The 13,072-nt window shown below is 46.3% G+C and overlaps 1 protein-coding gene across 1 annotated transcript in view; it reads left to right on the top strand.

Annotated features, from left to right (window-relative positions):
- NUDT6 (nudix hydrolase 6) overlaps positions 1-13,072 on the top strand; it is a 39,908-nt gene that overhangs the window by 18,052 nt on the left and 8,784 nt on the right. Inside the window, exon 4 of the mRNA XM_058667342.1 lies at positions 8,025-8,080. Within this exon, the coding sequence (XP_058523325.1) occupies positions 8,025-8,080 (56 nt within the window). The remainder of the gene's footprint in view (positions 1-8,024; positions 8,081-13,072) is intronic.

The raw sequence follows: 13,072 nt of genomic DNA on the forward strand, positions 1-13,072 counted from the left end.
CCAGCCCCCATCCTAATTTTCATGCCCTCCCGCGGGACTAGTGACCCAAGAGGGAGGAACCCACTATTTCCCTCCCGGGTCTCTCTCAGTCCCGGTTTATGCACTCTTTAGGTGGTTCTGTGATTTGACTTGACAGAATTAGTCCCCAGTGCCAGCTTCTGCCAGTTGATGCTGCAGCTAAGCCCAAACATCCCTCACCCACTCTAAGTTATGCTTGCACCAGCAGGAATAATCCGCCCAGCCTGGCTTTTCCCTGATCTAGTCCACATGCAGCGCACAGGTGTTGCCGCCTTGCTTAGTCTGGTCTGTCCCCTTCCCAGCCCAAGCTCTCCAGTGGGAGTAGCTGTCTGGCGAGGGAACCAGCCCCTTAATCCCCCCGCCAGCTCTGCCCCTCCCTTCCTGGATCTCGTGCGTGCTGGTTGGGTGCTGCAGTCAAATCCAGTACAGACAACCTCACCCTAGCGTTCCATAATGTGTACTGGTTTTGTCGTGACCAAACCCGGCTCAACCCACACTCTGTTCTGGTGTTCGGATTTACCAGTGTATGACATGAACCGACTCAGCCCGGTCTGCCCCTGACCTATGCCAGATGTATGCCAGTGGGAAACTTTCCATGGCCTATTCTGGGCTGTTTCCTATCATGCTTCTTGCGCTTACCTGCAGGGACTGTGTCCTGCCAGAGGAGTTGCCCAGGCTCCTCCATCAGAACCCTTCCCAATGCCAGATTTTGCACGTACCAGGGGATCCTTGAGCCAGCCCTACTCAGTTCACCTCATGTCCTAGCAGGAACAGTGGCTTCTCCTGGCTTGCTTTCACCCCATTCTGGTTCTTGTTGTTGGATGTTTCAGCCCAGCCATGGCTCGTCCATACCCACATACAGCTCACACATGGCTCAGTAGGGGGTTGAGACCCAGTCTAGTCAGTCCCACATCCACCCTGGTTCTCCAGGACACCAGATGGTGTTGGGGTCTGGCCTGGCCTGGTGCATCCAATCCCAGTCCACACTAGTGCCTCGGGAGATTGCAACTGCCTCCTAGATAGAACGCAACCCCATTCCAGCACACGCGCCCCTTGGTGGGAACCTCAACCCAGTTAAGGTGTCCCATTACCTCCCCAACTGGGCCTGCTCCTAGCCATAGATCATGCGCCTGCCAGTGGTTGCTCTGACTCAGCTTGTCTCAGTCCCTCACCTGTCCTGGCCTCTGCCTTAGACTGTGTGGCTTAGTGTCCTTGACACAAATAGAACAGTAGGTGCCAGAGCATGGCTTGGCATGACCTGTGCTCCATGCTGGCCTCTAGTTTTGCTTGTAGGCTAAGGTTTGCTCAGTCCTGCCCAGTACATTCTGTTCCTTTACCAATTTCTTCAAAGGAAGAGTTACCGCCATTGGGAATGTTAAGGATTGACTGAGATCCCAGAAGCACAGTGGGATCAACCTGGAGCTACCTAAGCAGTGATTCAGACAACCAATACCCCAGAGCTCCCTGGCTGGGCGGCCAGCAGACAAAGCCTGTCACCACATGGTGCACTGGCCGCCCTGGGGGAGGCCAAGGATTCGTTCACTGCCTTGCGGCAGTGTCTTTGGCGTGAGCCCCCAGCATTGGGTCCGACCCGGCAGGGGCACCCCCCACAGCCGCCACACTGTGAGGAATGTCACTTGCCCCCGTCTCCAAGGCCTACCTGCCTAGCATGATCATATCCTATTACCTGACATGATGATGGATCAAGAGACGGGTCTCATTAGGCAGGACCATGACATTAACTAGCACACGAGAGAGAACCATATCCAGAGGTAGATTCTGTGGGGGATGTGTGGGCCAAACCCTGTGAAAATACTAGTTCCACTGGTTAGCTCAAGACTTGAAGGGGTGATGGACTAAGCTAGGTGTGACCAAAGAGCCTGCCATCAATCACAGGTAAAGGAACCGATAGCAGTCTGGACTGGTCAAGGCAGCAGCACCCTAATGTGCATCCTAAATAGGGTGTGGGGTGGACCGGGCTGCAACATTCACCAGCTCATACAAGGCCAAATGGAAGGCCAAACTAAGCCTGACACTGGCCTAAAACCCACTGGCATGCATGAGAACTGGATCTGGGAGTGGGTCAAGTGGAGGCACTTGGGAAACTCCTCTGGCGGGTCATAGCTCCCGCTGGTGAACACATGGTCTAGACCTGGGGGTTGGACAAGCTGGGCAAAATAGCTGCAGTGGCTGGCTAATGTGTGGTGTGGTAATGGAACGGAGTGGACCGGGCAGGGCTGAGCAAACCTTAGCCCACTAGCAAAATAAGGTATCAGGATGGAGCACAGGTCATGTCGAGCTAGGCTCTTGCACCTACTGGTCTGCGTGAGCAAGGGACACTAAGCCACAGCATCTAAGGCAGGGGCCAGGACAGGTGAGAGGCTGTGCCAAGCTGAGTCAGAGCAACCACTGGCATGTGCGATCTATGGCTGGGAACAGGCCCGGTTGTGGAGCTAATGGGACACACTAGCTGGGTTGAGGTTCCCACCAAGTTGTGCAGGGCCTGAATAGGGACTGCGTTCTGATCAGGATATGATTGTAGTCTCCCTTGGCACAAGTGTAGACTGGGACTGGACACACCAAGCCGGGCCAGACTCCAGCACCATCTGGTGCTCTGGAGGACCAGGGTAGATGTAGGATGGAATAGGCTAGGTCTCAGCCCCTACTGAGCTATGTGTGAGCTGTGTCTGGGTATGGACGAACCGTGGCTGGGCTGAAACATCCAACAGTAAGAACCAGATTGGGTTGAAGGCCAGTCAGGAAAAGCCACTGTTCCTGCTAGGACAGGAGATGAACTGAATAGGGCTGGCTCATGGACCCACTGGTATGCACAAAATCTGGCATTGAGAGAGGTTCTGAAAGAGGAGCCTGGGCAACTCCTCAGTCAGGACACAGTCCCTGCAGGTGAGCGCAAGAAGCATGATAGGAAACAACCCAGGAAAGACCATGAAAAATTTCCCACTGGCATACATTTGGCATGGGTCGTGGGCAGACCAGGCTGATCCAGTTCACATCACCCACTGGCGAAACCAAGCACCAGAACAGAGTGTGGGTTGGAGCCAGGTTTGGTCACAACAAAAACATTACGGAATGCCAAGGTGAGGTTACCTGTACCAGATGTGGCCGCAGCGCCCAACCAGCACACGTGAGAACCAGGGAGGGAGGGGGTGGAGCTGGCAGGGAGAATGTGGGGGTGCTCCCCTGCTGGACAGCTACTCCCACTGGAGAGCGTGAGCTGGGATGGTGGTAGACCAAACTAAGCAGGGCTACAACACCTGTGGGCCTCAAGTAGACTAGATCAGGGAAAAGCCAGGCTGGGCTGATTATTCCTACTGGTACAAACAAAAATTAGAGTGGGTGAGGGTTGTTTGGGCTTAGCCACAGCACCAGCTGGCAGAAGCTGGCACTAGGGGCTAATTCTGTCAAGCTGCACTGCAGAACCACCTGGAGAGTGCATAATCTGGGAGTTGGGGTGGCCTGGGAGGGAAATAGTGGTACCTCCCTCTTGGGTTACCACTCCCACTGGAGGGCACGAAAACCAGGTCTGGGGCTGGGGTGGCTCAAAAGAAAAGAACCCAACAGCACGTGTGTGGGCTGGATAGTCGGGGAGATAGGGTTGAACTAGGCTTTAATGCCCATTGACAGGTATGAGAGCTGAATGGGATGTGGGACAGACTGAACGAGTCTACGGCACATAATGGCAAGCACGGGAACCAGGATGGGGGCGGGCCTGGTATGGATTATTGTGGGTCACTCTAACTAGGCTTCAGCTCCCACTGGTTTATGTGAGGGCCAAGTGTGTGCTGGGCAGTATCAGGCTGGACTGCAACACCCATTGGTTCCGGTGGAAGACAGGGCTGGAAACAACGACCCAGCAATTGCAACCACCAGCTGATTGGGGTGATGGACTGTGCCAGGCCCTGTACTTGCAAGTATGCACGAGAATCTGGTCTGGGAACACCTCAGACAAAGTCTCTTTGGGGATCTCCCCAATCAAACTGCCGGACTCAGAACCCTAACCATGAAAAGAAGACAGAACAAGTCATTCAACTATCTCAGCCATATATTGGCAGTGAAAAATTGGGCAAACGGAGACTCTAAGATGGACTATGTCAATCAGTGGATTCTTCAACGACCTCATCGTGCTTGGAGTGGCGAGATTGGCAGCAATTCATAACTGTTGAACTATCAAAACCACTTGAGCAAGACCCTCGGAGCATGCCCCACATCAGGACCTGGGGTTGGTGGGAGACTGTGGAGCTTCTCCCTTTATCTTCCCCTTTACCCCAGATACATGAAAAAAAAACAATGTGGAAATAATAGTCTTACCCAGTTTCCTGTAGCCCTTGAACCTTTTTGCCCTAATTAACTATGTAAAGATTGTCAAAAATAAAGAAAAAAAAAGAATAACTCAGATTTGAGGTAGGAACAAGATAAGGTGAAAAGTTGTTCTGGAAAGACCAAGAGTTGTTTAGGTGTAGAGAAAACAGTGTCTGTGAAAGCTGTATAGACAGCCCAAGTTCCTAGGACCCTATAACCATGTGAGCGACCTGGGCGAAGCTCCTAGCTCCTGGCTCCTGGCTCCGACTGCCCAACTCTGGCTGTTAAGAACCAGCCAGTGAAATAAGTGTTTTTTTCTCCCTTCCTTTCCCCATCTTTCTCTCACCCCCTTCTCCCTCCTCTATCCCTCTTTCTCTGTAACTCTTTGAAATAACTAAAGAAATCTGTGTGTAAAGAAAGGTTTGTTGGGTCGGTATCATAGCATAACAGGCTATGCCTCCATCTGTGGCATCAGCATCCCATATGGGCTATGGTTCATGTCCCAGCTGCTCCACTTCTGATCCAGCTCCCTGTTTGTGGGCTGGGAAAGCAGCGGAGAATGGCTCTAAGCCCTGGGACCCTGCAGTCGAGTCTCTCTGGGAAGACGCAGAAGAAGCTCCTGGCTCCAGATTGGCTCAGCTTCTGCCATTGTAGCTATCTGGGGAGTGAATCAACGGATTAGTCATCTCTCTCTCTCCTTCTCTCCTCTCTCCTTCCCTCCTTCTCTCCTTCCTTCTGTCTCTCTGTAACTCTGTTTCTCAAAAATTTTTAAAAATCTTCAACAGAAAAAGATGTTTAAAAAATTTATTGTTACAAGCAACAGGAGTTAGATATGACTGGAGTATCAGGTGCTATATTTTTTGTTTGTTCGTTTGTTTTTACTGTTCTTCAGACTTGCTGCATTTGACTTTGACTTTGATCCTTCCCACCTGCTGGTTCCTCTTCCTGTAGTGCACTTCACTTAATCATCCTTTATCTGAATCTTTACAGCTTGGTCAAGGTTTTGCTCAAATATCTGTTTCTCAGACAAGATCCTGATCCTCCGGTCTGAAGTAGTGTCTTCCTCCATACCATTTCCATTTGCCCAGAGGTTTATAACACTTACCATCACTCGCACAAGTTATATTCTGTAGTAGTCTGCCCCACATGGGAGGAATTCCAGGAAGGATGCCCTGTCCATCCTGTAGCCTGGCATAAAGTATGTACTGAGTATTTCTTTATTGAGTGGTAGGGTAGATCTTCCAGGAGATGGTGGCTCCGAGAGAGTAGGTGTGATGTCACAAAGGGCAGTGTCGCACAGCCAGAAGAGCACTTCCCCAAGGTCCTGACAGTCCCAGCCCCGTCACGCAGGGCTGTGTGGACTCAGGCTTGCATCAGGGTGTTCACGGGGGTTTTGTGATGAACGCCTGATTTTATATACCGGATGCACTCGGCACTACGCTTAACTAATCCTGTTCGTTTGATAGTTAACTGCACTTAATCCTACAAATTCTTGGATTTAGCTGACTTTTATATCATTACCACCAGAGGTCGCTCCAAATATGCTAGCACGGCCAGCTTTGTGCTCAGGTCTGTGGCAAATTCTTTAAAGACCAATTTGAGCAGTCACAAAAGTTTAAAATTTTATAGATTTCCTTGGCATTTCTTTGGCATTCTATTACTTGTAGACTCCAGTTAGATTATACTTAGCATTTTCTGAGAGAAGTTGCATTAATACTAATTTTATCTCACTTAGTGGTTTTCCTTTTTTCTTTAAAATGTTAAGTGTAGTGTATTCATTTGACTTTCATTGCATTTGCTTTTCCTTGTATTACACATCCCTATTCTGTCTGTTTTTCTGTAGACACTACATCACATTCTGATGGCATGTAATTTGTGTTTTGTTTGTCTTCTGCAAACATACATGGCGCAATGTGCGTCCCACAAGGACAGTGAGCTTTGTTTGTTCTGCTTCCCACAGTATTCACCTGGAAAAGTACCTGACACGTGAAAGGAGCCTGAGTAGTAGATAAAGGGTGGGCACTGTGACACAGTGGGTAAAGAGCCCACATGCCCTGTCAGAGCCCAGGGAGAATCCCAGCTACTCCGCTTCTGCTCCAGTTGCCCATTAATACACCTCTTTCTCTGATTCTCCCTCTCCCTCTTATTCTCTCCAACCCCCAACTCCGTCACTCTGCCTTTCAAATGAATGAATCTTTTCCCCAAAAAAGACATTAATATACATTATGCCAAAAAACAATTGATATTGAAAAAATAAAGTTTATATAGAAATATCTTTTTTAAGACTCTCTTCATTTATCTGAAAGAATGACAGAGATGAGGGAGAGACAGATCTTCCATCCACTGGTTTATTCACCAGATAGCCGCAACAGCTGGTTTAGACCAGGGAGAAGGCAGCATCCAGGAGCTTCATCGGGATCTCCCACGTGGACGCAGGGACCCAAGTGCTTGGGCCCACTGCTTTCTCAGGCACATCAGCAGAGAACCAGATCAGAAGCAGAGTGGCCAGGTCTTCCCATTAGTGCCCATATGGGATTCCAGTGTCACAGGCAGCTGCTTAAGCTGTTTAGCCACCACACCAGTGCCTAGAAAATATTTTCTTTAAAAAATTTTCATATGAAAAAATAAATACAAATTTAGTTAAATTATACCACTTAAAGAAATCTCATATAAGCTATTGAGGTGTTATATTTTTTATCCAGAATTATCAAAGGGAAATCAAAAGAGAAAGAGAATACCTTGTTTTTGAATTCTGACAGCCACAAGAATTCATAGTTTTCTAAGCACTGTAGATGAATATATAGAAGAAATAGACTAGAGCTTAAAATATAGCCAAATAAAGGAGTCTTCTTAAGGAGTCTGTTCCTATGCTGTGTACACATATGGCAAGGAGATTTAATGTGCTTAAGAGAGATTTTAAATTGAATTGTGTAATAGCTTGGGATTTGAATTGTCAGAGAACAGCCTGTATTCTACACAATGATGAAAGGAATAAATGCAAGACTAAAGGAGTCCATTTATTTAATAACTACATTAAAGCATTGCTGTGGTCTGAAGAGTTGTATACCTCCTCCCCCAATTCATGTGTGGAACCCCCGAGATCTGGGGCCTTGCAGTGGCAACTCTGTGAGGCCAGAACCTTCACAGTCAGGACTCGGGATGTCTGAGGGAGCACGCGTGCCCTTGCCAACAGGACACAGATGGAAGGTGCTGTCAGTGAGGAACTGGCCCTCACTGCACACCCAGTCCGCCAGCACCTGAACAAGAACTGGAAGTGCGCTGTGTGTAAGCTCCCCAGTCTATGATGTTTTGTCCTACTTCCCAAATGGGTTAAGAAAAGAACTCAGAATTGTCTGAACACTGAAGAAAAAGATTTAAGAGGATAAAAACATTGTTTAACTGCCTCATCAGGAAAAGACCATCTAGGGTCACATTTTATGCAGATGGTTTTCCTGTCAGCACAGCTAGAACTGTGACTGGCACTTCATGTTGTGAAACAAATCTCAACAGTGGAGCAATCATGTCCTCGCATTGTAGGGGTTTTACCAGTCCTCATGGATAAAGTCGTAGTTGCAATATACATTCCAGCATGGGAGTTTGATGACCACAGATAAGACTACGGGAGGCATCTTAGAGAAGAATGCAGTTCCAGTTCATAGTTCTAAGTTACTTATTTCCCCAAACAGGAGCTGTTTTTGATGAAAATACCAGAAAAGTACTGGTTGTACAAGATCGGAATAAAGTAAGTTGTTTCTGCTTTATACTTTTCAAATGTTCAGTTCTCTCCAAAGAAAAACAGAATGTACAAATACAGATGTGTTTATGGAATTATAGAAAGATTAAGTCATTTCTAAGGAGTTGTAGAACATTTAGTTATTTAGGCTTGGAAAATGTCAAAGTCATACCTTGTGTTGTTCACAATCTGTTACTTTATGACTACAGGAAAACTTGACGTGACTCTGTTTAATGGGAGGACAGCTCTGTCTCATACACATTGCTAAGGTATTCTTCCATTCGAGGCCAGCATTAGGCCATTGTGGGTTAAGCCACACCCTGAAGCGCTAGCATCCCATATGGGCATCAGTTCAGTCCTGGCTCCTCTTCTGATTTGGCTTTCTGCTGATGCACCTGGGAAGGCAGTGGAAAACAGCCATATAATAATAGATAGTTGGGCCTGGTGCCGTGGCCTAGCGGCTAAAGTCCTCGCCTTGAACGCACCGGGATCCTATGTGAGCGCCGGTTCTAATCCCGGCAGCTCCACTTCCCATCCTGGGAAAGCAGTGGCCTGGGAAAGCAGTGGCCTGGGAAAGCAGTCGAGGACAGACCAAAGCTTTGGGACCCTGCACCCGCATGGGAGACCCGGAAGAGGTTCCAGGTTCCCAGCTTCGGATCAGCACAGCACCGGCCGTTGCACTCACTTGGGTGAATCATTGGAGGGAAGATCTTCCTCTCTGTCTCTCCTCCTCTCTGTATATCTGACTTTGTAATAAAAAATAAATAAATGTTTTTTTAAAAAAAAGAAGCCTAGGAGGTGATATTTAGAACTGTGTCTGAAAGACTGACTAGGAAAGGTCAAGATAAGCTGAGACCGTTAGAGTTCCCTCTGTGAGGCACAGAGCTCATTCAGGGCTGCCATAGTGTAGAAGTGGTCAAACGTGTTGTGGCCAGGGGTACAAGGGATGATCACTGCGAATTAGACTGGGAACAGAACAGGAAGAGCCTTGCATACCGAAAGAAAGAATGCAGGCAACTTGAAGCAACAAGTTAAATTAAAAAAAAAACTATCTTGTTTAGAGATATCTTCATACTCAGGAGTCACAAGTGAAAATTAGAACAATTATTTTGATAACTATCTGAGACTTGAGTAAGTGTTAGCAGTCAGAGTCAAACATTCCTCCCCTGCCCCCGCCATCATGTGCTTTCAAAGTTTAAATTAATGTTGGTGTAAATATAGCTGACAGCAGCAGCATCTGTTTTTCAGAAATGCCATCTAAAAGCATTTTTATGGTTATAAGTAACGGAGTTTTTAGTTAAGACAAGATCTCTGTCCCAAACTAAGCTTTTCATCAGTTTAAGTTATAGAATACCTGAAGTCATGCTGTGCCTAGCTCTGTCAGTGTTTAAATTCAATTTCTATTTGTAGAGAAACTTTGCAGGACATGTACATAATTTGTTTTCATTTTTTGTGTAACAGCAAAAAGCCACAAAATACCTGTTTATTTTTTGGTTATAAAATTCAGTTACAAAGTAAAGATACTTTTTTTACAGACATGGCTAAGGACAAGAATAGAAGCAGAGTCCTATTAAGCTGCTGAAGTTCAGCTTTAGCCTTCATAATGCATAAAAACTTCTAGTACCAGGGCCTGTATTGTGGCTCTGCAGGCTAACCCTCTGGCTGCAAGTACTGGCCTCCCATGTGGGTACCAATTAGTGTCCTGGTTGACCCACTTCTGATCCAGTTCCCTGCTTATGACCTGGGAGGGCAGTGGAGCATGGCCTGAGTTTTTGGGACCCTGCACCCACATAGGAGACCTTGAAGAGGCTCCTTGCTCCTCATGGCTTCGGATCAGCTCAGCTCCAGCAATTGGCAGCCATCTGGGGAGTGAACCAGCAGATAGAAGATCTTCCTGTCTCTCCTGTATCTAAATCTGCCTTTCCAATAAAAAAATAAAAATTTTATTTAAAACAAAAGAAAAGCATAACACTGACTTGAGCTATATTTTTAAAAACAATAGTCAAAATGATGTTTACTGAATTTATCTGAACTCCAGCGTAAAAACCACTGAACTTTCATATTTTTCATATTTCTGTGTTAAACATGGTTAATATTCTCTGAATTTTGATCATTTAGTTTCAAATAAATAGATGTTGATATTGCTGCAGAAACTTGAAATCTCTACGCAGGTTTTTCACAGTATGTATATATATATATTTTCTATTAATTATTCAGAACTTCTCATTTTCATGAACCTCAAGAATTGTTTCAGACTTATTTATTTATTTATTTATTTGGAAAGCAGAATGACAGAGATGTTCCATCCACTGCATCATTCCTCCCAAATGGCCACAATAGCTGGCACTCAACCAATCCTAAGCCAGAAGTCAGGAAGCCCACCCTGGTCTTCTACCTGGATGACAGGAACACTCCCATGGGAGTTGCTAGAGACCCAAATGGCAGCTGCAACTGTGGTGCCACATTTCTTCACAGGGTGGCATGTTTTAGCCATCTAAAGTAACTCAAGATCTAACTATTCTTAACCTATAAGGATTTGAATGGAGATTTTTCCAGTTTTCCATATCTATTGGCTGGGGGTCTTTTGAAGATTAACCTTAGAAAGCATCTTCAACGATGTTTTTTTTCATGGCTCATAGAACAAACAGTCCTGTCTGAAGAGCCTTAAAACCTGAGTATAGAGGGGTAGCAACAGCCTGCAGTGCAGTGCAGAGGCAGCTCTGGCAAGGCCAGAAAATGTTTACATGGAAAAAAAATGTTGCTTTAATAATCCTTATTATCCCATTTTTTAAGAAAAATTGAGATTTATAGAGGTTACAGTGTTAGTCAACAGCATACACTTAGTAATGAACTTAGTGAAGATTAAAGCTTATTTTCATTAAACCAGAGCAAATTAAAACAGAAAATGAATTCATACCTAGATATAAAGGAATAAATAGTTAGGTGGCAATGCCATATATGTTACTGCATCGGATAAAAGGCTTCACATGAGAAGGGTTTTGCTTCTAGAGTAGTAGTTTTGTCTTTTGTCTCTAACATTTAGTACAAGTGGCGGTTTACTGCTGGGATTAATTTCCTTCAGTACTAATGATACTAAGTTTCGGGGCCTGAAAAAGAGCTGGGAATAAGAACAGAAAGAGAAATATATTATGAAGTAAAGGGAGGTGATTAAGGGTTAAAGAGGGAGACAGAGTAAATTCTCACTTCTCAAAACCTAGGGCAATGATTTGTATCTACAGTTTCTAGAAGACCTGAATAGAAACAGAGGCTGAATAGGAAACAGAGAGGTCTTTATTTATTTATTTATTTATTTTTAAGATTTATTCATTTTATTACAGCCAGATATACAGAGAGGAGGAGAGACAGAGAGGAAGATCTTCCGTCCGATGATTCACTCCCCAAGTGAGCCGCAATGGGCCGGTGCGCGCCGATCCGATGCCGGGAACCTGGAACCTCTTCCGGGTCTCCCACGCGGGTGCAGTGTCCCAGTGCATTGGGCCATCCTCAACTGCTTTCCCAGGCCACCAGCAGGGAGCTGGATGGGAAGTGGAGCTGCCGGGATTAGAACCGGTGCCCATATGGGATCCCGGTGCGTTCAAGGCGAGGATTTTAGCCGCTAGGCCACGCCGCCGGGCCCGAGAGGTCTTTATTAAGAATCTTTTCGGGAGCTGATTTGTGACACAGTGGATTTTACCGCTTATTGGGACTCTAGCATTCTTTATCAGAATGCCAGTCCGACTCCTGGATCCTTTGCTTAACCCTGTGAATGCACCCGAGAAAGCAGCAAAATATGGTCTAAGTACCAAGCTCCCTGCCACCCATGCGGGAGATCCAGATAGAGTTTCCAGGGTCTTGACTGCAGCCTGATCCCAGCCCCAGCCATTGCAGCCATTCAGAGGTGAACCAGTGGATGGAAAATCTCTCTCCCACTATGTCTGTCACTGTGTCTTTGAAGTAAATCTTAAAAAAAAAAAAATGTATCTTTACCTGAAATAATCCTTTTGGTTTGGGTGCCCTGGGGTGGATTATGTATGTATATATAAAACACATAATTGATTAGCATTGTTGAGCCCTCAAAAAAAATAAATTTAAAATAATTCCCACAAGGTAGTAACGTCCTGAGAAGTATTAACTAGAGCATGAAAATAAATGTAAGACAAGCACCAATTAGCTTGTGGATTTCAGAGTACAAGGTACATACTCATAAGTGATTCAGTATGCTGCCTCATATATATTTCGAAACGATTTATATATGTAAAAAGCAGAGCAAGAGAGAGAAATCTTCAATCTGCTGGTTCGCTCCGCAGATGCACACAACAGCCAGTGGTGGGCCAGGCCCAGGAGGCAGAAGCTCCATCCAGGTCTCTCCGCGAAGAGGACAGGGACCCAAATACTTGAGCCATCATCCACTGCCTCCCAGGTGTATCAGCAGGAAGCTGGATTGGAAGCAGAGGTGTTAGGACTCTAACAGAGGTGTCAGGCACCCTAATGAGGGATGCAGGTGTCCCACTGCACCACAGCATTCACCAGATGCTGCATTTTATCTTCTTGCATGTCATGAAACATTTGTGAACAGAGAAGGAAGCCTTCTGCTTCCTTGCCGTCCTTTATTTCCCTTTGTTCTTTCCCTTTTCCCTTTCTCTGCTTTATCTCTTTCTTCCTTCTTTCCTTCCTTTGACAAGCAGAGAGGGATGAGAACACTGCAGACAGTGAGAGCAATAAATCTCCCTGTGCTGGAACATTTCCCAAAAGATCTGCAACAGCTAGGACTGAGCCAGGCCAAAGTCGAGAGCCAGAAACACAGTCCAAGTCTCCCAAGTGCGTGGCAGGAACTCCAAATATTTGAGTGGCCACAGCTGCCACCCAGGATATGGAGTAGCAGGAGGCTGACACTGAGAGCACAGTGGGGACTCGATTTGGGCATTCCAAATGGCAGCTGAGCCAGTGTGCCAAATGCCCACGCTGTTCATCCTGATTGACCGGTGTGTCCAGGTTTAGCTT

Source organism: Ochotona princeps, chromosome 7, assembly GCF_030435755.1.
Source record: "Ochotona princeps isolate mOchPri1 chromosome 7, mOchPri1.hap1, whole genome shotgun sequence".
Taxonomy (NCBI): Eukaryota; Metazoa; Chordata; class Mammalia; order Lagomorpha; family Ochotonidae; genus Ochotona; species Ochotona princeps.